Genomic DNA, 24,846 nt, shown 5'->3' on the forward strand with positions numbered 1-24,846 from the left:
ACTTCACAACCTTGAATCTTGTGAGTGGCAGAGGTTGCAGTGAGCCAAGATCAAGCCACTGCACTCCAGCCTGGGCAATAGATTGAGGCTCGGTCAAAAAAATAAATTTAAAAAAATATAAAAATTAGCTGGGCACGGTGGCGCATACCTGTAATCCCAGCTACTTGGGAGACTGAGGCAGGATAATCACTTGAACCCAGGAGGTGGAGGTTGTAGTGAGCCAGGATCACACCACTACATACCAGCCTGGGCGAGTGCGTGAGACTCCCTCTTTAAACGACAGAACTGGAACAAATGGCCCCTGGCAAAATCAGACAGATCTGGAAATCTCTGTTTACTCCTCACTCCACTTTTAATGTGACTCCCCAAGATCATGGTGAGAACACAGCCACGTGGTAAAACGGCAGCACAGACTCCTCTACAGAACCCGTTACCTGCGATGGGGATCTGATAGGGCTGGATCGATCGCGCGGGAAGCACCGGGTGGTGGAAGGTAACGGAGCCATCAAACTCTCCCCGTAACTTGATATCAAATATTACTGACGTCTATGGGGGAGAAAACAAAACTGAGGCCAAAATGAATCACAGTTTGCCCAGTCCCTTTCATTCCATCCCATCTTGCTGTTTAAATCAGTTTAAAAGCCTTTGTTTGCATCTCCTCCCTATAGGCTAGTTCTTACTTGAGGAATTTGTCATTAACATTACAACTCTCTTTTAATATCTTTATCTCCTCTCACAAGTATTTCCTGCATGTATGACATGCTACCTTTGACAAGCTCAAAGTGACCTAAGATCTCTGTCATTTCCACTGGAAACATCTTCATGTGTCAGAGAGTTAGCGTCACCACCCTCTGGGAGGGTAGAGGAGGGAAGTGGCTTCTTTATACCAGAGGCCCAGCCCACAGGACCCATTCTAGTTGTCCTGGTCCACACGGCCTCAAAACCATTATCCCCTAGCACTATCATCCATGCTCACAATTGCAATAGAGAGTTCATGTACTCGTGGAATGGAGCGGATTCCCACCTCCTTCCAAGGTCAAATCTCAAGTGTTACTTTCTGAAACAGTTTTCAATTATCTTTAATCAACTGACACAATCACTTTTTTCTAAACTACTTAACCCATTTCCATCTGGAAGATGAAAACTCTTAGCATAAAAAATAAAAATGCACTTTCTAATCTTACTCAGACATTTTGCCAATTTTCTTTTCTTTTTTTTCTTTTCTTTTTTTTTCGGAGACAGGATCTTGCTCCATCACCCAGGCTGGGTGCAGGGGCACAATCTCAACTCACTGAAGCCCCGACCTGCCGGGTTCACACCATCCTCCAGCCCTAGCCCCACAAGTAGCTGGGACTATAGGCATGCGCTACCACACCCGGCTAAGTTTTTTATTTTTTATATAGGTGGGGTTTTGCCATGTTGCCCAGGCTGGTCTCAAGCTCCTGGGCTCAACCAGTCTGTCCGCCTTGGCCTCCCAAAGTGTTGGGATTACAGGCGTGATCCACTGCACCCAGCCGCCAATTTTCACAAGGCTTTTAAGCAACCTGAACTTTGGTAGAAACGCAGACAGCTTGTACCTCTGTGTCCTGATGATGCACGACCACCAGGTTGTCCACCACGTTCAGGGCAAACTTTCCCGTCCTATTTAACTTCAATATGTGCATCTTTTTACAGGCACCTTCTCTGTCGGATAGAAAGCAAAAAATAGATCAACAAGCTGCAGCTCACATTTTAAAATCACCGAGAGAGGGGAAACAAGCATGAAATCTACCGTGGCAGATGATAGAGGACCACCTCCGCTCCTGTGCTGTTGGAGGTCCGAGAATGATGCCTCAAGAAGAGAACATACAGCTGCCCGTATCTAATTAGGGAACAAAGAGACAAAAATCACATCTGGCCATTCAAAATTCCTTTGCTCTAAATGGTATCACGGTTAAGTAAATTATGAGATATTCACTTAATGGACTATTTTGCTGCCAACAAAAATGTTTACAAAGAAACATGCAGTTACTCAAAGCCTATTATAAAGTTAAGTGGAAAAGAGAACACACACCAAATACAGCTTGATCATAATCTTTTAAAAGAAAACCCCAAACCTAAGCATAGAGTCTAAAATGAAACACATGTTAATAGTTATACTTGAGTGATATGCTAATAAGTTCATTTTCTTCTCTTTCTGTTTTCCAAGTTTTGTATAATGAATGTATATTCCTTAATAACAGAAAAATATAATCACTTTTTTTTTTTTCATTTTTCACAGACAGGGTCTCCCTCTGTCACGTGCAACCACAGCTCACTGCAACCTCCAACTCCTAGGCTTCGGTGATCTTCCCTCACCTCAGCCTCCCCAGTAGCTAGGACTATATGCACATGCCACCGTGCCTGGCTAAGTTTTAAATATTTTTGTAGAAACAGGGTCTCACTATGTTGCGCAGGCTGGTCTTGAACTCCTGGCCTCAAGGCACTCCTCCTGCCTTGGCCTCCCCAGTCACTGGTATTACAGGCGTGCGCCACCATGCTCAGCCTCTTCTATTTAAGTGCCATCTAATAAGTGTTGCTGTGAACAGTTCCTGAATGCATATTCCAGTCCAGCGGTAAACTCTGCGCTGGGCCTGCCCAGGGACAAGGAGACCAAGGTGGGAGGGAACAGTCCCCACCTCCACTTCCACCAGGACTGCTTGCGCTTTATCTATTGTCCAAACAGGAATGCTGGCTGGGCACGGTGGCTCACGCCTATAAACCCAGCACTTTGGGAGGCCGAGGCGGGAGGATCACCTGAGCCCAGGAGTTCAAGGCCAGCCTGGGCAACATGGTGAAACTCCATCTCTTCAGAAAATATAAAAATTATCCAGATGTGGTGGCATGCACCTGTAGTCCCAGGTACTCGGGAGACTGTGGCAGGACAATCACTTGAACCTAGGAGGCGGAGGCTGCAGTGAGCCGAGATCGTAACACTGCACTCCAGCCTGGGCAACAGAGTGAGACTCTCCAAAAAAAATTTAAAAATAAACAGGAAAGCCACAGAAAAGTACCAAAAAAAAAAAAAAAAAAGGAAGAAGAAATAAAGAAAAGAACATTATACTACCAAAAAGTTTGAAAGTTTAGGGTTTTTATTAATCTCTACTGTGTGTTTAAAATTTTCATTACAAATTTAAAAACTGAGATATCCACTTTTTCAAATGAAAATATACCTTCGTACTGCCGGGCACAGTGGCTCACACCTGTAATCCCAACACTTTGGGAGGCTGAGGCAGGCAGATCACCAGGTCAAGAGACTGAGACCATCCTGGCCAACATGGTGAAACCCTGTCTCTACTAAAAATACAAAAATTAGTTGGGCATGGTGGCACGTGGCTGTAGTCTCAGCTACTTGGGAGGCTGAGGAAGGAGAATTGCTTGAACCTGGGAGGCAGAGGTTGCAGTGAGCCAAGATCATACCACTGCACTCCAGCCTGGCAACAGAGCAAGACTCCATCTTAAAAAAAAAAAAAAAACAGAAAAAGAAAATATACCTCCATATATAAGTAATTGAGTTCCACGTTTGTTACATAAAAATCTTAATGTATTTTCTTATTTAGAACGATAACTTAGCTTTAAAAAAAAAAAAAAAAAAAAAAATTGGCCAGGCACAGTGGCTCACACCCGTAATCCCAGCACTTTGGGAGGCCAAGGCAGGTGGATCACTTGAGGTCAGGAGTTCAAGACCAGCCCGGTCAACATGGTGAAACCCTGTCTCTACCAAAAATACAAAGATTAGCCAGGCGAGGTGACACATACTTGTAATCCCAGCTACTTGGGAGGCTGAAGCAGAAGAATCACTTGAGCCTGGGAGGCGGAGGCTGCAGTGAGCCGACATTGCACCACTGCACTCCAGCCTAGGTGACAGAACAAAGATTCTGTCTTGAAAAAAAAAAAGAAGAAATTATAAAACAAAAACACTAAGAAATAAATTGGTTCAAAGTTCTTGTTTTATCAGGCTAGAAAGGCAAAGGAATTCCTTAGCATCACAAAGCTGATAAAAATCAAAAAGGAATGCCAAAAACGCTGCAGGTTTTCTATGTTCAGAGGATCTAGACACTGAATACCCAGGACAAGGGGAGTCCTCCTTATGTGTTCTAGGGGTCAGGGCATCATGTGGTGCTTGTACCACACTCCTCCTATTATTTATATTACTGAAAGCAATCACAGGATGGAGTTCTCTCTGACACAGACATACACGGTAGCCATTGCGATGTCTCTTTCGGAAAGGCTGGGTTTAGTTGACTTAGGTGCAGCTGGTAATTCAATCTCAAACTTGGGCAGCTTTGACATAGTGCCAGCCTGTTTAGGGGGAAAAAAGTTTTAGGAAAAACTTATTAAACCCTTTTGATGTTTCACCATTCCCTACGTAAAACCAACAAGGATAAACATAGACTTTGGATCCTTTCCACCGTCCCCCGTGTCCCCTCACGGCCTGTCTGCCCAGCATAAAATGAATGGCTCCAGGAGCTGACGGGTACACAGAGTGCCCTCTAGTGGTCAGAGCGTGACATTACGGCTGGAGGAACCTGTCCCTAATGTGCCTGACACATTAGGATGCTACAGCAACAGGGGACAACTGGGGAAATGTGCTGTTTTCAGGGGAGGCTTCCTCTTACCCTGAAGTGAAAAGGCTGCAGGACATTCTCCAGGACCGTGGTAGACAGCAAGATCACGGCGCTCTCGGGGCAGTACATGTACCAATTCACATTGAGATTGTGGCTCTTCAAGAGTTTCAGGCTCCGTTTCTCTGGTAATACCTGAAGCAGAGTTTAAGAACCAGGATCTTCATTTAAAAAACAGCAAACTAATCCCAGCACTTTGGGAGGCCGAGGTGGGCAGATCACCTGAGGTCAGGAGTTCTAAACCAGCCTGGACAAAATGGTGAAACCCTGTCTCTACTAAAAATACAAAAATCAGCCGGACGTGGTGGCGCATGCCTGTAATCCCAGCTACTCGGGAGGCGGAGGCACAAGAATTGCTTGAATGAACCTGGGAGGCGGAGGTTGCAATGAGTCAAGATTGCACCATCACACTCCAGCGTGAATGACAGCAAGACTCAGTCTCAATAAATAAATCAATCAATAACAGCAAACTGTCAGAAGATTCTTACAGTGCACTCTGAGAATAAAAAGCAGAAGAAACCCACTAAGTGAAATGAACATTCTTTCTTGTACTTATTACAGCTACTACTTCACCAGCCCTGTGCTTGGTGCTTTACATGCTTGGGCATGTGGAGCACATGGATACACCTAAGAGCAATTTACAACGAAATTCTCCTCATCCAGGAAATGACCAAAAGAAACTGACACCTCCAGGGCCCCATGTATTAACTCGGCCACCTCCCAGGCCATGGCAGATCTGCCTTCTACTTGGCCTCCATCTCGACTCCAGTCTACACTGGGCCTGGGAGGAGCTCCCTTCTTCTAGCAGATGTGTTCATAAGACTGCATACAAGGGCCGGGCGCGGTGGCTCAAGCCTGTAATCCCAGCACTTTGGGAGGCCGAGACGGGCGGATCACGAGGTCAGGAGATCGAGACCATCCTGGTTAACATGGTGAAACCCCGTCTCTACTAAAAAATACAAAAAACTAGCCGGGCGAGGTGGCGGGCGCCTGTAGTCCCAGCTACTCGGGAGGCGGAGGCAGGAGAATGGCGTGAACCTGGGAGGCGGAGCTTGCAGTGAGCTGAGATCCGGCCACTGCACTCCAGCCTGGGCGGCAGAGCGAGACTCCGTCTCAAAAAAAAAAAAAAAAAAAAAAAAAAAAGACTGCATACAAATGCGGTACTTCATAATCCAGGCACATTTTAAATGTACCGTAAATATTCTGCTATTACGGAACACTGTATAGAGCCCCCAAGACATAAATGCTCATGGTACACTGCACTGAAGAACTGCTGTGCACGTCAGAGGCAGGAGCCAGAAGCTTCTTAATAACTATAGTAACTAGGATGTGCTAGAGTCTTCTTTCTTTTTAACTTTTTTCTTGAAGACCTGAAGCCATCTAGGTAACCTTAAGGTATACTTTCCCACTGCAGAGAACAGAAAGACCTTTAAATGATTACCACAGGGAACTCCTCCATAAAGCAAGCCACCCTTCCCATGCAATCATATGTACAAAATTCTATTTCTATGTGTATGGAATTTATCTAAAGTTTGTTTAAAGTTCTCCTATTGGTCATTACAATTTTTTTGTGGGGGGGAAGGGGAGATGGAGTTTAGCTCTTGCTGCCCAGGCTGGAGTGCAATGGCAAAGTCTCAGCTCACTGCAACCTCCGCCTCCCAGGTTCAAGGGATTCTCCTGCCTCAGCCTCCCAAGTAGCTGGGATTATAGGCGCCCGCCACCACACCCAGCTAATTTTTGTATTTTTATTTTGAGACAGTAGAGACAACGCTTAGTAGAAATGGGGTTTAATAGAGACGGGGCTTCACCGTGGTGGCCAGGCTGGTCTCGAACTCCTGACCTCAGGTGATCACCCATGTTGGCCTCCCAAAGTGCTAGGATTACAGGCATGAGCCACCGTGCCCAGCCAGTCATTACTAAGATTTTGATGATAGCCTTACACCATGGCATTAACGCACAGGTGTATTTTCTGTATCCATACATTCTAAATTACACTGCTTTCATTAGGTCAATAAAATCAAAACCTGAAAGAACTCTTAACACCCTCTGAATTAGTTCCACTTAGAGATCTCAGAAGCATGCTCAATAGGTCAGGAAGCTGGAACAGATGAAAAGAAACAGGCAAGTACATCAAAGGACACGATCCACAGAGTGGAAAGGTGACCTCCGGATTCGGAGAAAATACTTGCAAATTGTATCTCTAAGAAGGTGTTACTATCAGAATATATAAAGAACTACAATTCAATAATAATAATTCGATTTTTAAAATAGGCACAATGACCCGAATTAGTCATTTCTCCAAAGATGATACACAAAGTGGCCAACACACACACACAAGTGCTCAACATCACTAATCAACAAAGAGCACAAATCAAAACCACAATTAAGATGGCTCTTACAAAAAAAAAAAAAAAAATACAGCAAGCGTTGGTGAGGATACGGAGAAACTGGGACCCTTGTACACTTGGAGGGATTGCAAAATGGTATAACTGCTATGGAAAACAGTATAGCAGTTCCCCACAACATTAAGAAACAGAACTATCATCTGCTCCAGCAATCTCACTCTGGGTATAAATCTAAAAGAACTGAAAACAGGATCTTGAAGAGGTATCTGCATACCTGTACTGACAGCAGCACTATTCACAATGGCCAAGAGGTGGACGCAACCCAAATGTCCCTCAACAGATGAACGGATAAGCAAAATGTGGTGTACACACTCAATGCGATACTATCAGTCTTAAAAAGGAAACCCTATCACGTGCTATGGCATGGGGGAACCTTTAGGATATTATGGTAGATGAAATAAGCCAGTCACAAAGGGACAAATACTGTATAATTTTACTTATATGAAGCATAAAAGGTAATCAAATCTGGCCGGACACAGTGGCTCATGCCTGTAATCCCAGCACTTTGGAAAGCTGAGGTGAGTGGATCACCTGAAGTCAGGAGTCCAAGATCAGCTTGGCCAACAGGGTGAAATCCCATCTCTACCAAAAATACAAAAATTAGCCAGGCGTGGTGGCACACACCTGTAATCCCAGCTATTCGGGAGGCTGAGACGGGAGAATCGCCTGAACCCAGAAGGCAGAGGTTGCAGTGAGCTGAGATCACGCCACTGCACTCCAGCCTGGGCGACAGAGCGAGACTCCATCTCAAAAAAAAAAGGAGTCAAATTCATAGAAACAGAAAGTAAAATAGAGATTGTTGGGGCTGCAAGGAAGGGATAAGGGGAGTTGTTTACTGGATACAGTTTTGGTTTCACAAGATGAAAGAAGTTCTGGTGCTATTTCATAACAAACAATGGGAATGAATATACTTAACACTACTGAACTGAACACTTAAAAACAGTTAAGATGATAAATGTTGTATGTTTTTTACCACAGTAAAAACAAATTTTTTTGGCCACACACAGTGGCTCGTGCCCATAAATCCCAGCACCTGGGACGCCAAGGCAGGAGAACGGCTTGAGCCTAGGAGTTCAAGACCAGTCTAGGCAACATGGCAAGACCTCATCTCTACAAAAAAAAAAAAAAAGGAAAAAAAATTAGTTGGGCGTGCTGGCACACACCTGTAGTTCCAGCTACTCGGGAAGCTGAGGTGGGAGGACTACGTGAGGCTAGGAGGTCCAGGCTGCAGTGAGCCGTGATTGTGCCACTGTACTCCAGCCTGGGTGACAGAGATCCTGTCTCAAAATAATTATCACAAAATAAAAAAACTTTAAGAGGCAGTTAGCAAAATACAAATGGACAATATACAAATGAAAAGATGCTTACTTCTCTAGTAATGTAAAATGCAAATTAAAATGTCTTTCAGCCAGGCGTGGTGGCTCACACCTGTAATCCCAGCACTTTAGGGGGCCGAGATAGGTGGATTATTTAAGGCCAGGGGTTCAAGAACAGCCTGGCCAACGTGGTGAAACCCCACCCCTACTAAAAATACAAAAATTAGCCTGGCGTGGTGGTGGGCACCTGTAGACCCAGCCACTTGGGAGGCTGAGACAGGAGAATTGCTTGAACCCAAGGGGCGGAGGAGCTGAGATAGTGCCACTGCATTCCAGCCTGGGCGACAGAGTGAGGCTGTCTCAAAAAAAAAGAACTCTTTCTGCCTCTCAGGTTAACTAACGTCTATGGACTGATAATATCCAGTTCTCCTAAAGGTATGAAAAGCAGAAGTTCCTATATTGCTAGTGAAAATGCACATGTCTAAAAGAAATTTGGTGATACCGGTTCAGCTTTTCAGATGTTCATACCTATACTGCAACTCTCCCTCTAACATAAAGAAATGTGTACAAGAATGTTACTGAAGGGTTATTTGTAATCACAAAAAAATGGAAAACCAGCCAATGTCCAACAACAAAAAATTGGTTAAGCTGCAGTCCATCCATACAGTGGAATACTACCCAGTCAGAATAAAATACAGAATGATGTCCAAGATACACTTTGGAAGAAGAAAAAAAAAAAAAGGCTAGCTGCAAGTTTATATACAACATTCCCCTTTCTGTTAAAAAGAAGTTTGTATGTATTTATTTTTAAAAATGGAGGAATATGCACCAAACTATTCATAATAATTTATTGGGATTATAGGGAACATTTGCTTTCCATATTATGTATCTTGCAATGTTCGAATGTTGTTTTAACTTTTAGGTTCGGGGATAGATGTGAAAGTTTGTTACACAGGTAAACTCATGTCACGAGGGTTTGTGGTACAGATTATTTCATTACCCAGGTATTAAGTCCAGTCCCCAAAAGTTATCTTTTCTGCTCCTCTCCCTCCTCCCACCCTCCCCTGCTCAAGTAGACCCCCGTGTTTGTTGTTTCCTTCTTTGCATTCATAACTTATCATTTAGCTCCCACTTGGAAGTGAGAACATGTGGTATTTGGTTTTCTGTTCCTGTGTTAATTTGCTAAGGATGATGGCCTCCATCTCCACCCATGTTCCCACAAAAGACATGATCTTGTTCATTTTCATGGCTGCACAGTATTCCATGGTATATATGTACCACATTTTCTTTATCCAATCTGTCACTGATGGGCATTTAGGTTGATTCCATGTGTTTGCTACTGTGAACAGTGCTTCAGTGAACATTCACATGCATGGGCCTTTACGGTAGAATAATTTACATTCCTCTGCATATACACCCAGTAACGGGGCTGCCAGGTCAAACGGGAGCTCTGCTTTTAGCTCTTTGAGGAACCGCCATACTGTTTTCCACAAAGGTTGAACTAATTTACACTCCCAGCAACAGTGCATAAGGGTTCCCTTTTCTCCACAACCTTGCCAACATCTGTTATTCTTTGACTTTTTTATAATAGCTATGCTGACTAGTGTGAGATAGTATCTCATTGTGGTTTTGATTTGCATTTCTCTAATGATCAGTGATGTTGAGCTTTTTTATGTTTGTTGGTCGCATGTATGTCTTCTTTTAAAAAGTGTCTGCTCATGTCCCTTGTCCACTTTTTTTTAAGATGAAGTCTTGCTCTGTTGCCCAGGCTGGAGTGCAGTGGTACCATCTCAGCTCACTGCAACCTCCGCCTCCCAGGTTCAAGCAATTCTCCGGCCTCAGCTTCCCTAGCAGCTGGGATTACAGGTACCTGCCACCACACCTAGCTAATTTTTGTATTTTTAATAGAGATGGGGTTTCGTCATGTTGGCCACGCTGGTCTTGAACTCCTGACCTCAGGTGATCTGCACGCCTCGGCCTCCCAAAGTGCTGGGATTACAGGTGTGAGCCACTGCGCCTGGCCTTTGCCCACTTTTTAATGAAGTTTTTTTGTTTGTTTGTTTTTTTGAGATGGGGTCTCACTATCATCCAGGCTGGAGTGCAGTGGTGTGATCTTGGCTCACTGCAACCTCCCGCCTCCTGGGTTCAGGCAGTCCTCCCACTTCAGCCTCCCAGGTAGCTGGGACTACAGGCGCACCCCACCACGCCTGACTAACATTTTGTATTTTTTATAGAGATGGGATTTCATCATGTTGGCCTGGCTGGTCTCAAACTCCTGGACTCAAGCCATCCGCCCATCTTGGCCTTCCAAAGAGCTGGAATTACAGGCATGGGACACCAAGCCCTCCCCCCAGCTTTTTTTTTTCTTTTTTTTTTTTTTTTTTTAAGGTATTACTTGCAATTAGAAAAAAAAAAAGAATAAAATCCCCAGCAAGAGACTAAAGCTGAGTGCTACAGCTCATGCCTGTAATCCTGGCACTTTGGGAGGCCAAGGCAGGAGTCGAGGTTAGGAGTCTGACACCAGCCTGGGCAACATATCAAGACTTCATCTCTACAAAAAAATTTAAAAATTAGCCAGGGCTGGGTGCGGTGGCTCACACCTGTAATCACAGCACTCTGGGAGGCCGAGGCGGGCGGATCACCTGAGGTCAGGAGTTTGAGACCTGCCTCAACAGGGTGAAATCCCGTCTCTACTAAAAATACAAAATTAGCCAGGCATGGTGGCGCATGCCTGTAATCCCAGCTACTCACGAGGCTGAGGCAGGAGAGTCACTTGAACCTGGGAGGTGGAGGTTGTGGTGAGCTGAGAGCATGCCATCGCACTCCAGCCTGGGCAGTAAGAGCAAAACTCCATCTCAAAAAAATAAATAAATAAAATAAAATAATAAAAATAAAAATTAGCCAGGCATGATGGTACATGCATGTAGTCCTACCTACTCAGGAGGCTGAGGCAGGAGGATTGCTTGAGCCCAGGAGTTTGAGATTACAGTGAGCCATGATGATGCCACTGCACTGCAGCCTGGGCAACAGAGCAAGATTCCATCTCTAAAAAAATGTTAAAAAAAAAAAAAAAATTCTCTTCAGTACTGAATTCAAAAGGCTGCCAGAATGCTATCACTGAACTTTTACCAACAAACATAAATGATAAACATAATACCTGGTAAAATTCGATTCCTTGATCTGTTATGAAGACAATTTCAGTAGAACTAGTCCAGCAGAATCCTAGAATGTTGGCATTCTTAGTCTAAGAAAAATTTTTTAAAAATATTTTTAATTAATAAGAATATATATAACTCTCTTCAAAAGCTTAACAATCTCTGCAGTTTGTCATTCTTTAATGAAAGTTCCTCGGAATGTTTACTAATTAACAAAACAAATTTTATTTTAAATACTATGTTCCCTGATTTTTGCCCATAACTCTTCATTCAAGAACCTGAATCCTAATTCCTTCTGCTAAACAGAACAGGGGAAGTCTGTGTTTTGTAGAAAGGCAACCAACCAGAGCCCACAGACAGCAGCTTCTACCTGCAGGAATCACCGTACTGCCGACATTCTTAGTCACCCATGTTACAAAAACTGTTATTATAAATGTACAAAGGCCTAAGGGTCTTTAGCGAGTGTTGACCAAAATGGGCTGAGGACCCTCAGACACACGCCCTACTGGCTCAAGGGCAGACAGGGCTGAGCAGGGCTGGGCTGAGGGCCTCCTCACACGGGGCCACCACAGGGCAGGGAGGACAGCGGTGGGGACGCATCTCTCCTCATTGAATAGTCCACCCTGAACTCCACTGAGCAAAACAGCCACAAAGATGCAGAAAGCCCTACCCCAACCACTAGCAGCCTCTGTCAGCGCCCAGGGTGCCACACTGCCACTTTTAGCTCAGCTCCCTCTAGCCTAGTTTACGACACCCAGCAAATCTCATTAATGTGGATTAGAATCAACACCTGGGGGAAGCAAGAAAGAAAGTAAGAAGACAAAGACAACAAATTGAGGAAAGGAAACTTCAGGAAAGAGAAAAAGAAACTCCTCACCAGAAACCTCCGCTCCATGTGGCTGTGAGGGATCCCAGGGCCCAGACCCAGATGTGCTGTCAGCCCAGTGAGGAGAAAAAGGGCAAGACAGACGACAGCCCCCAAGGGCTGGCACCACTGGGTGTTCACCACGCGTCATCCATTGAACCCTCCCCGCTCCAAAGGAACAAGCTTTCAAACTCAGAAAACTGTTCAATGTCACAAAGCAAACACCCCGCCTGACTCTGGTTTTGGAATCAACATGAGGGACGGTCTGACTTCAAGTCTGTGCTCCCTGTGGCCCCGATGCCCCACTCTCCACAACATAACCCAGCTCAACACCACTGATGCCAGCAGCTGAGAAAGGGCCTGGGGTCATACCTTGCACTCCTGTGTGTATTCCAGCTGGGAATTATCAGGGATAAAATTACAAAAATCCTGAAAGGAAAAACACACACACACACAGATTTGGATTAGGCAGCATACTGCCAACCTATGTTGGCATACTACAAGAAAAAGATAAATATTAACTTAAAAAGTGACCAGAAAATAACTGAAGACAACCCAAACACAGGAAAGATAAAAAGACCAATTCGGATCATCTGTCTCAATAGCAGCAAGTTTACGATTCAATTTTTTTTTAAGTTAATACAAATACTCAGTTACAGTTTAGTAACTCCTTTCCAAATTCATTCCTCAAGCAGCTGATGTCAGAGAAATGTGTTGCTGCACTTACTAAGAGGCTTCCCCAAGACTTTAACACTTAAAACTGATGGAAGAAACCACGAGAGGATCCTGCCTGTTTGGAACAGCCTTCCCTCTACTCTACAAACGGCAATGGTGAACATTTACAAGGGCTAAAGTGCTTGCAGGCTGTTTCGACTTGGAATATCTGCTCCTATCAGATCTAGCACTCAGAAATGAGAGATGAGAAGGTTAATTCACAAAGTAGCCAAAAATATACCTCACACAGTCTATGCTGCTAGCTATCAAGCAATACAAAAGACACACAAAGTTCCAAATTACTTTTTAACAATTTTTAAGGGAGGCTGAGGTAGGAGAATCACTTGAGCCTGAGAGATCGAGGCTGCAGTGAGCCGAGATCACATCACGGCACTCCAGCCTGGGCAACAAAGGAAGACTGGCTCAAAAAAAATGTTTAATGTAATTTAAAAATCAAACTAAGGTCATTTTTTTTTAACCCACGCGAATGTCTTTTTCATTTTTGAAGGCTCTAATACAATGCAACATAACTACACCTTTCACAATAGTAAGATAATGTTTCCTTTAACACTGAAAATTTGCAATTCCTTCTCTTCCAAATGCATTTCTAATGCCCTTTAATGCTATATTTTAAAGATAAGTCTTACCACAGTCTTTGACGTCCTCTGAACAGCCAGTATCTTATTTTCTAAGGAAAACTTAATGCACTTCACTTCTCCTTTGTCATCCATTCTTTAAGAAGAAAGAATGTGTTAGTAGTTAAATAATCTAATTCTAGCTACTATCATTTATTGAAAAGGCTAAAGACACAACCTATATTCAGGAGGCAGCAAATTCTAGTCTAAAATTAAAGTTATGTTTCGGAAGCCATCAGTAGGACCTCTTTCAAACTACCAAATCCAACTGGAAACAACTTGCTGGGAAAACAAGTGATTGAAGAATTGAGATCACACACACATATCACCTGAGAATTGTTCGCAACATAAATAACTATAGACCCGCACAGGAGCCTTCTCCATGACTGCTGTTTCTCGCTCACAGCAAAGCTTCCGGAAAGAACTACTTACTTGTGCATCTCACAGCGCATTCATTATGCAAACCCGCGATGCACCAGATGGCTCCACTAAAGTGTCTCATGACCGCCTCAGACAGAAGTTAAAAAGTGAACTTAGCTGGGCACAGTGGCCTACACCTGTAATCCCAGCACTGTGAGAGGATGGAGGAGGATCACAGGAGTTCAAGACCTGCCTCTATTCAAATACATACTTTTTTAAATTAAAAATTCATTTTAAAAAAGCAAACTCAAGGGATGGATTACAGAGGGGCTCAAGGAGACTTTTCAGGGTCTGAATATGTTCATTGCCCTGACTGTGGTGATGGTTTCATAGGTATATACATGTCAAAACTCACATATTGTATAATATTAAGTGTGTACAGTTTATTGTGTGCCAACTATGTCTCAATAAAGCTGCTTTTAAATTTTTTTTTTTTTTTTTTTTTTTTTTTGCAATGGAGTCTTGCTCTGTCGCCCAGGCTACAATGCAGTGGCACAATCTTGGCTCACTGTAACCTCTGCCTCTCAGGTTCACGTGATTCTCCTGCCTCAGCGTCCTGAGTAGCTGGAATTTCAGGTTCGCACCACCACACTCGGCTAATTTTTTGTATTTTTAGTAGAGATGGGGTGTCACCATGTTGGCCAAGCTGGTCTCGAACTCCTGATCTCAAGTGATCCACCCACCTCGGCCTCCCAAAGTGCTGGCATTACAGATGTGAGCCACTGTGCCCAGTCTAAAAACTCTTTTTAAGTTAAATTCAGTACCTTCCCCCCAACAAACTTCTCAGAGTCCTCAATCTAGATTATCATGGGCTCACTCTTGTTTTCCACACCCAACCAACCCCCCGAGTCTTACCAGAGACCCATCTTCCTAAGTATCCCTTGACTGCCTATGCAGTGCCACTCTACATCGCCAGAGCACTGCTCTTCACCACACCTGGCTCGGCTGATTGCTACTCTCCATGGTATCCCTAACTCTGACAGGCTCCCAACTAAGCCAGCCTTGTGCTGTGAACAGCATGATCTTTCCAAACACTGACACGATCATGCCACACGCCACCTGACATGTGTCAATAAGATAAAGCTCTAATTCCATACGAGAATATGTAAGTTTCAAGCTGACCCCTGCCAGTGGCCACAGCACCACCATTTCCCTTCCCTGTAGACACACCCTGTGTAACCTTCAGTTACACAGACCCGGAGTTCCCCAAAACACCATGCTCGAACCCCATCCACACTTTAAAACCCCATCCATACTTTAAAAAACTTTGCTTAGGCTGGGTGCAGTAGCTCATGCCTGTAATCCTAGCACTGTGGGAGGCCAAGGTGGATCGCTTGAGGTCAGGAGTTTGAAACCAGCCTGGCCAACGTGGTGAAACCCCATCTCTACTGAAAATACAAAAATATTAGCCAGGCGTGGGGGCGGGCACCTGTAATCCCAGCTACTTGGGAGGCTGAAGCAGGAGAATCGCCTGAACCTGGGAGGCAGAGGTTGCAGTCAGCCAAGATCTCACCAATGCACTCCAGCTGGGCACAGAAGGAGGCGCCCTATCTCAAAAAAAAAAAAAAAAAAAAAAAAAGACAGTTTCTCATTAACACAGGCCAACAGTAAAATTAAGTCACTACTGAATTGAGGGCCTACATTAAACTTTCACCTTCTGTAAGCACCAGTGTTAATGTGGCCAGATAGCTTATCATCCAACTCGAGCCACTTCTGAAAGTGAAAGGGGCTGTTCAACAGTGCAAACTGTGACCATGCAGTCACCTTAAGTGGCAGTCATGATTTTCTTATATTATTACATGAGAAACAATGAATCTCCTTCACCTGCCACTCTGGAAATACCTGGGCTAAAGAAACGAAGGCCCTCCTCTGTCAACAAACCGGAAATGGGCACATCATCACGCTGACTTGTTAATTTCCAGTGCTAGGAAGTGGGTGCCCACTTTTGAAGTATTTGGCTCCCAAATGAAATGCTCCAGATATTCCACTCTGACAAGAGGTGCTAGTAAGTGCCACTAAGACCCTCCCTACAGACAGGGATTCCATGTGCGCACACACACTTCAGGCCTCTTAGGGCAGGCCAAATGACAAAATTATAAAAAACCTTTTGAATTAGAAAAACGCCATTCTATTTACATGATTAAATGATCTTAAAGTGTCTATGCCATTACCTAAATGAGATGGGATTCCTATCATCTGGGCCTTTAACTACCACACCAGTAGCTCCACCAGATCGAACAGCAAAAACCTGAGAGGCAAAAGCAGCAAGGTTAATAGCCTGAACTCTGAAAGGATCTAAACTCATAAGCCGACCCGCAAGCGATTATTTCTGTTATACACTACCCTGGGTTCAACTAAAGTAACACATATCAAGGTACAGATGTTTGGCTGCTCATGCGAATTTTAAAAACCAAGAGCAGAGAGCGAAAAGGATGCCACTCCAAGTGTGGCCCACTGTGCCACACTGGGTCGGGTCCCCGAGGCTCCAAGTTCCAAGGCCGGTTCGCGCATCGGCGCTGCTGATGCGCTTGAAGTAGCCTTTTCCCCCTTTACAAAATTCCAAGGAAGATAAAAATTTCGACGTCTAAAACCTTGACTGAGAGTGTAACTAATGACAAAGACAACAAAAGAAGCCTAGAAAAGACGGGCGAGCCGACAGTTGAGACACCGGCCACGAGGACACTGCGTCCGCGCAGCTGGTTCGGGGGTCCAGCCCCGGGGTCACCTGCGAGGACACCTGGCCGCGGCTGAGCCCACCCAACAGGGAAGGAGCGTGCGCCGCCTCCCGCGCTGGGACAGGACAGGACCGGACAGGAGGGGACGCTCCGGCCTGGTCGCGCGGGACCGGCCTTGGTGCGCCCACGACCCCGGCAGGGCCGCGCGGGGGAGGAAGGCGCGGGCCGCCGGACCTGCTTGTTGGCCTCATCGAAGAAGACGCAGTTGACAGGGTTCGCCTTCTCGAACTGCACCGGCCGCTCGCACAGCTCCAGGTAGTAGTCCTCCTCGCCCATGGCGGGCGCCGCGACCGCGGTGGGGACCCCGAGGGCGGCAGCCAGCGTGGAGCGGGGCTCGCGGTGGAGCCCGGCCCGGACTGTGGTAGTGGCTGCGGCTGCAATTGCTGCTCTGGGCCCGGCGCGGACGCCGCTTCCTGGTGCCACGCCCCCACCCCCGCCCACCACGTGACCCGCGGTCCTCTGCGCTTAAACGGGCAGTGTCTGGCTGCGGTGGGGCCCACCGGCTGTAACCACGCCCCACCCGGTGCTGGAGGCTCCTCCCCTCTCCCCGAGGGCGGGAGGAACGCGGCGGCATGACCCGGAAGCCCGTGCGGTTCCCCGCGAACCGAGGGCGGCGGGGCCGCCAACCCTACCCTGCTGCAGGTTCCTGCGCGCGGCTCGGTCGCCCCTGCCCCGGCGTGTCCCCTGGCGTAGGACCGTTCCTGGTCTAGGAAAGGCTCCTCCTTGCTTTCGGGAGGATTTCCCAAGCGCCTCCTGCGCCAGAGTTCCAGCCTCTGGGAGCTTCGCCAGGAAGAAGGGGCTGAAGGCTCGCTGAGCAGGTGCAGGGGCGCCAGAGACCGTCTCCAACCGCCTCAGCGCTTCTGCGGGCTCTTCCGCTGGAGCCAGAAACCGAATTGACAAGAGAAAAGCATACACACTTTATAAGTTTTTCATGGGGACCTTCAAAAGAGAGTGAGGTCTGAAGAAGTGGCCAAAGCAAGATGCTTTTATACTTTTTAGACAAAGAATGATGCATTTGAGAAGAAAGCACAAAAGGCATCTGGTTAGGAGCGATACATTTCTAAGGGAGTCACTAGGAAAAATCTTGGGGGGTGTAAAACTAGTGGAAGATAAGTACTACTTGGGAAGTTCATTTATTCAGGTCCATTGCAGCCCCAACTCCCAGTCTCTGGTGATAAGGGCTATTTTCTGGCCCGGGTACAGAGAGGGTACCACTCCCAGAGGAATCTTTACTGTTTGTTCCCTGTAGGAAATGACAGGTCATCTAGCCTTTTCTGAAACTACAATTTCTCCAGTGTTTTTAGCTCAAAATAATATATCAAATTTTGGACATATTTTGGGATAGCACATCCTTACTCCTTCCTAGTAACAGGGAAACCTAATTTAGATTGTGGCTCAGCAAGCCTTTTTACTTGATAAGAAACATGAAATTTACCATGTAAGCCCCTTTTCTTTGTTTCAGAGGCAGAGTCTCTCTCTGCCCATGTTGGAGTGCAGTGGTGCGATCACGGCTCACTGCAACCTCAATCTCCCATCTCAGCCTTCCAAGTAGCTGGGACCGCAGGTGCATGCTACCACACTTGGCTCGTTTTTTTATTATTATGTTTTGTAGAGACAGAGTTCTCTGTTGCCCAGGCTGGTCTCAAACTCCTGGCCTCAAGTCATTCACCCACTGACAGTGCTCAGCCCCCATGTTAACCCTTTTTTTATTATTTTTTATTTTATTTTATTTTATTTTGAGATGGAGTTTCGTTCTTGTTGCCCAGGCTGGAGTGCAATGGCCCTGTCTCGGTTCACTGCAACCTCCACCTCCCAGGTTCAAGCAATTCTGCCTCAGCCTCCCAAGTAGCTGGGATTACAGGCACTTGCCACCATGCCCAGCTAATTTTTTTGTGTGTATTTTTAGCAGAGACCAGGTTTCACCACGTTGGCCAGGCTAGTCTCCAACTCCTAACCTCAGGTGATCTGCCCACCTTGGCCTCCCAAAGTGATGACATTACAGGCATGAGCCACTGCGTCCGGCCCCATGTTAATCCTTTTTGAGGTTTTCAGTAGTATCAGGCATATTCACGTTATTGTGAAATACATTTCCAGAAATTTTTTATCTTGCAAATCTGATTTCTGTCCCTAAATTTGACTAATCTAAGTATCTCATATAAGTGGATTTTATAGTATTTGTCCATTAGTGTCTGGCTTCTTTTGCTTAGCAAAATATCCTGAAGGTTCATCCAGGTAGCACGTGTCAGGATTTCCTTCCCTCATGAAGGCTGAATAATATTCCATTTTATGTATATAGCACGTTTTGTTTATCCATTCATCTGTTGATGGGCATGTGAGTTGTTTCCACCTTTGGCTGTTGTAAATAAAGCTATGCAAATATATGTTCAATATTCTGTTTTTAATTCTTTTGGGTCTATACCCAAAAGTTGGATTACTGGATCATATGGTAGTTCTATTTCTCAGAGAGCCATTTTTGAGTGGTTTTGATGTCTGAGTCCAAGAGTTCGGTTTGGAGCATGTGAATCCAAGGAGAAATGAAATCTAGGCAGATGGATATATTGGTCTGAAACTCATCAGAGAAATGACAAGACCGGAAATGTAAGACTCCTCCACTCAGCCTCACCCACCCAGGCCCATGCCACACATGGAAAACCCAGTAACTCCAGAACACTGCTCTCCAGCCACACTGTGCCATCCGTGCCGCTGGCCTGTTTAGCTGTTTCCTGTGACTTTTCCTCAACATCACCAGGACGCCCTGTCATTGTTCTGTCCTCTCTACCCCAGTCTATCCGTCCTCTCCTCTCTTCCTTTCCCTCCTCATCAGCTTTGGTTTCATTTCTCTGCATTCCAGTTTTTTGCCATTTTTTTTTTGCCAGTTTTTGCCATTGCCTTTAACATCCTTGCTGCGCTGTTCTTGTCACACTTATCTGGCAGAGCCTCCACCCTGGATGAACTCAGCCACCTGCTTTCCCAGTACCTACTACTGGAGGGCCACACAACAGGACAGAGGGCACTGCTGGAAATTCAAATGGGTCTTCAGCCCTGCCTGGCTATCCCCATCATTGTCTCTCCTGTTCTCTGCAAGGACATTTTCAGGCCTTCTCCACACTCTTCAGACTGTCTTGCCCCTATTTCCATGAACATAGAGGCCTTCAGATGGAAACCGGGCTTCATACCAGTTGCGCAGCCCACCATGGCTGCCCCTTTAGAAAACGGTCCATCTTGCCCAAGGCCAAACCCTGTTTATTTATTTATTTATTTATTTATTTATTTATTTATTTACTTTTGAGATGGAGTTTTGCTCTTGTTCCTCTTGCTGCCCAGGCTGGAGTGCAATGGCACGATCTTGGCTCACTGCAGCCTCCACATCCCGGGTTCAAGTGATTCTCCTGCCTCAGCCTCCTGAGTAGCTGGGATTACAGGCATGCACCACCACGCCTGGCTAATTTTGTATTTTCAGTAGAGACGGGGTTTCTCCATGTTGGTCAGGTTGGTCTCGAACTCCCGACCTCAAGTGATCCACTCGCCTCAGCCTCCCAAAGTGCTGGGATTACAGGCGTAAGCCACTGCGCCTAGCCCAAACCCTCTTTATTTTTCTATTTTCATAAATACCACAGTGACTTACCAGCACTTCTTTGAATTCCATCTTTCAGCCGGGTGCAGTGGCTCACACCTGTAATCCTAGCACTTTGGGAAGCCGAGGCAGGTGGATCACCTGAGGTCAAGAGTTCGAGACCAGCCTGGCCAACATAGTGAAACCCTGTCTCTACTAAAAATACAAAAATATTAGCTGGGAGTGGTGGCAAGTGCCTGTAATCCCAGCTACTCAGGAGGCTGAGGCAGGAGAATCACTTGAACCCAGGAGGTGGAGGTTGCAGTGAGCCAGGATCATGCCATTGGACTCCAGCCTGGCCAACAAGAGGAACAAGAGCAAAACTCCATCTCAAAATTAAATAAAAAATAAATAAATAAATAAATAAACAAACAAACACAGGGTTTGGCCTGTTTATATAAACAGGAGGCAGAAGCTGCAATGAGCAGAGATCATACCACTGCGCTCCAAACTGGGCGACAGAGCAAGACTCTGTCTCAAAAAAAAAAAAGTAAAAAATTTTAAAAAATGAATTCCATCTTTCACCTTCTCAAAAAAGCCTACAGTATTGACCATCCCCTGTTTCTCTCGTATAAACTACCTCTCCTCAAATCCTGCTCCTAGAAGCAGCCTTTATATTCGCTCATTTCTCCCATCATAAAAACAAAACAAAAACAGAACTGAAAACACAGAGGACTTCCCTAAAACACACGTCCCTGTCTGGCTATCACTGCCTTCCTCTACTTCACGGTGAACAGGAGTCAGTCTTGACCCATCCCCACTCCTACCCTTCATGCCCAAGCAGGGACAGGCCATCAGCTTAAGTAGAAATTTAGAGAAAGAGACTTCTAAGAAAACCCAAAGCTACTCCACAGAAGTGCATATTTCGAACATGACACCACAGGAACATTTGCCAAGGAGAGAGCAGCCATCCAGTGTGTGTGTGTGTGTGTGTGTGTGTGTGCGCGCGCGCCTGTGTGTGCCTGTGTGTGCATGCATCACACTTAGAAAAGACCATGGTCTTTTTGTGACACCGGGCATCTCGTCCTTCCCAGAGAATTCGGTGCGGTTGACTCCGGCAGATGTTTTTGTCCTAAATTGTTGTGCAGTTCGCCTGGGGTCTGCAGGCAGCACTGAGGTCTGCCCGCATGATAGGGGCTGAAGTGTGTCCCCCCAGAATTTAGATGTTGAGGTACTAACCTTTAGTACTTCAAAATGCATCTGTATTTGGAGACAAGGCCTTTAAATAGACCGTTAAGGTGAAATGATGTACCTTAATCCAGTATGACTGTTGTCTTTATAAGAGAAGGTTAGGACCTAGACACGCAGCTTGAGGGGCCACCCATGTGAAGACACAGCAAGAAGGCGCCACCTACAGGCCAAGAAGAGCTGCCTCAGAGGAAGCAACGCAGTTAGCACCTTGATCTAGGACTTCCAAGCCTCCAAAACTGTGAGAAAATAATGTTTTCACCCCCAGTCTGTGGTATTTTGTTGTGGCAGCCCAAGCAGATTAATACACTGGCCATGGGCAAGAGGCCCTGACCACAGTGATCTTGACAGGGGGTGTGGGCGCAGGAGATGCTGGGGCTTCTTAAAGCCACTGCAGGCCCCACAGAATCTAGAGGGTCCAGAATAAAGTCTTTATGCTTCCATGAGCTATCTCTTTCTGTTGCAAATTTTCTTCTGCATTAAAACAGTTCGATTATTTGCCCCATGCCCATATAGGATTCCCTATTCTTCATAAATTAAAAAAAAAAAAAAAAAAAAAAAACCCTTTTCATTGATAAACATCAAAACTCTGCAAATAGTCTTTTAAAAATGGACAACAGACATTTCTACTATGAGGTTCCGTGTGTTACCAGAACTCACATTTTAAAGTGCCTACTATCAGTATGGAAATCACCAAAAGGACTGGCCAGAATTTGAATTAAATGAGAATTTTCTTTCTATCAGATCCCCACCTGGCCTGATCATTGCTTCCGGTCTCAGAACATTCTTTCTGTGGATTTCCTTTGCTACTGAGTCAGATACTTTCTTCCTCATTTCTGTTGTTTGTGTAATAGATGTTTCTGCTGTGTCTTTGAAACTGCCTTTGCAAAAATTATAACTGAGGAAATTATAACAGTGAAAGAGATCAGACCTAACCGACTCCATCTTGCTTCTAACCTTTCAGCTGTCCTTGTTCATTCCTGGGCATTTGGGAAGGAATTCAGTTCATAGTTTGGCTCTGAAACAAAATTAATAATAGCCCTTTCCCAAAAAAACTCCCTTCTTGCCTGGGGGCCAGTCTGCCTTTGCAGGACTAAAAAGTTAGCTACAAGATTAGAAATTATAGTTTAGGGATCATGCAGCCTCTGGCTCCAAGAGTCTGAACCTCCCCAAATTGCTTCTGGGGATAACATCACTATTGTAACCCCTCAGATCAGTGCATGAGATATTTTGTAGACCCTACACTGGATGGATCAGCTGACACCATCCAGACCAGTAATCTGGCCCAATCAGTTCTGCCATCCCATCTAGGAGTAGGAAACAGCATGAGCCACCATGTCTGGCCAGATCTCATTCTTTTTATGGCTGAATAGCACTCCATTGTGTATATGCACCGTATTTTTTTGAGACAGAGTCTAGCTCTGTCGCCCAGCTAATTTTTGTATTTTTAGTAGAGACAGGGTTCCACCATGTTGGCCAGGATAGTCTCAATCTCATGGTCTCAAGTGATCTGCCCACCTCGGCCTCCCAAAGTGCTTGGATTATAGGCGTGAGCCCCCGCGCCCGGCCTATGCACCACATTTTCTCTATCCATTCATCTGCTGATGGACACTTAGGTTGTTTCCAAATTTTGGCTGTTGTCAACAGTGCTACAACAAACATAGGAGTGCAGATACCTCTTCAATATACTGATTTCCTTTCTTTTGGGTACTTTGGGGTATATACCCGGTAGTGAGATTGCTGCATCATATGGTAGCTCTTTTTTCAGTTTTTCCTCTTTTTTTTTAACTTAAAAAAAATAGAGAGAGATGGGAGGGGGGTCTCACTATGTTGTCCAGGCTGGTCTCGAACTCCTGGGCTCAAGCAGTCTTCCTACCTCAGTCTCCCAAAGTGCTGGGATTACAGGTATAGCCCTCTTTTTTTAGTTTTTTTGAGGAATCTTCAAACTGTTCTCCATAATGGTTGTACTAATTTGCATTCATACCAACAGCATACAAGCGTTCCCTTTTCCGCCGGGCGCGGTGGCTCACGCCTGTAATCCCAGCACTTTGGGAGGCCGAGGCAGGTGGCTCACCTGAGGTCAGGAGATCAAGACCAGCCTGACCAACATGGAGAACCCCATCTCTACTAAAAATACAATATTAGCTGGGCATGGTGGCACATGCCTGTAATCCCAGCTGCTCAAGAGGCTGAGGCAGGAGAATCCCTTGAACCCAAGAGATGGAGGTTGCGGTGAGCCCAGATCCCGCCATTGCACTCCAGCCTGGGCTACAAAAGCGAAACTCCATCTCAAAAAAAAAAAGGTTCCCTTTTCTCCATGTCCTTGCCAGCCTGTCTTTTGGGTATAAGTCATTTTAACTGGGGTGAGATGATATCTTATTGTCATTTTGATTTACATCTCTCTAATGATCAGTGATGTTTAGCATGTTTTCATATGCCTGTTTGCTATTTGTATGTCTTCTTTTGAGAAATGTCTGTTCAAATCTTTTGCCCATTTTTAAAATCAGATTACTGGAATTTTTTTCCTATTGAAGTTGTTTGAGCTTCTTACATGTTCTGGTTATTAATCCCTTGGCTGCCCTGCCCACCGCTAGGGTTACTGAATCAGCACTGAGTTCATTAGTTTGTTTTTCTTCTCCTTTCTTAGTTTACTATGAACCAGTGTTTCCAGAGCCACCAAAAGCTCAATATAACTCCGGGTATTTAAGATAAGCACTTGACATGCTTGTTTTCCTTTTATAGCAGCTTAAAATGTGCGTCTGACACTTTCTAAAACCTAAAACAACACATAGGCTTTTCTGTTTATTTTTATTCTCATTTTTATTTTAAGTTCTGCTTTTCTGTTTTGCTGAGTTTTGTTTGCTTGAATTTTTGTTTTATAGTCTTTGCTAGACTCTATGACAGATGTCTGAAGGCATATGTAGTAAAATTTGTATAGTGGTTCTCACTGCTTGGCATGTTTTCAGGTGACTTTTACTTTGTCTTTAACAAAGTCTTTGTCTTTAAACTTTCTAAAGTCCTTTTTGTTTAAAAATGAGGATGAATAATATTTACGAAGAGGAGCTATTTCTAAAGTATGTATTTACTGGCAAATCTTGACTATGTATCACTGGTTTGGAACCTGCTTTTTCATTTCAGAAGTATTTTATCTTCCTTC

General features: G+C 45.1%; 1 protein-coding gene across 1 annotated transcript in view; it reads right to left on the reverse strand.

The window, feature by feature from the left end:
• Positions 1-17,299, reverse strand: part of RMC1 (regulator of MON1-CCZ1) — a 28,669-nt gene extending 11,370 nt beyond the window's left edge. The window contains exons 1-10 of the mRNA XM_007974455.3: positions 17,063-17,299; positions 16,325-16,401; positions 13,746-13,830; positions 12,757-12,813; positions 11,522-11,608; positions 4,638-4,778; positions 4,217-4,320; positions 1,772-1,861; positions 1,578-1,683; positions 435-546 (exon numbers count right to left, since the gene is read on the reverse strand). Coding sequence (XP_007972646.2) covers positions 435-546; positions 1,578-1,683; positions 1,772-1,861; positions 4,217-4,320; positions 4,638-4,778; positions 11,522-11,608; positions 12,757-12,813; positions 13,746-13,830; positions 16,325-16,401; positions 17,063-17,164 — 961 coding nt within the window. The 5' untranslated portion in view covers positions 17,165-17,299. The remainder of the gene's footprint in view (positions 1-434; positions 547-1,577; positions 1,684-1,771; positions 1,862-4,216; positions 4,321-4,637; positions 4,779-11,521; positions 11,609-12,756; positions 12,814-13,745; positions 13,831-16,324; positions 16,402-17,062) is intronic.
• Between the last annotated feature and the right edge of the window lie 7,547 nt (positions 17,300-24,846).

The sequence above is a fragment of the Chlorocebus sabaeus genome, chromosome 18 (genome assembly GCF_047675955.1).
Source record: "Chlorocebus sabaeus isolate Y175 chromosome 18, mChlSab1.0.hap1, whole genome shotgun sequence".
In the NCBI taxonomy this organism is placed as follows: domain Eukaryota; kingdom Metazoa; phylum Chordata; class Mammalia; order Primates; family Cercopithecidae; genus Chlorocebus; species Chlorocebus sabaeus.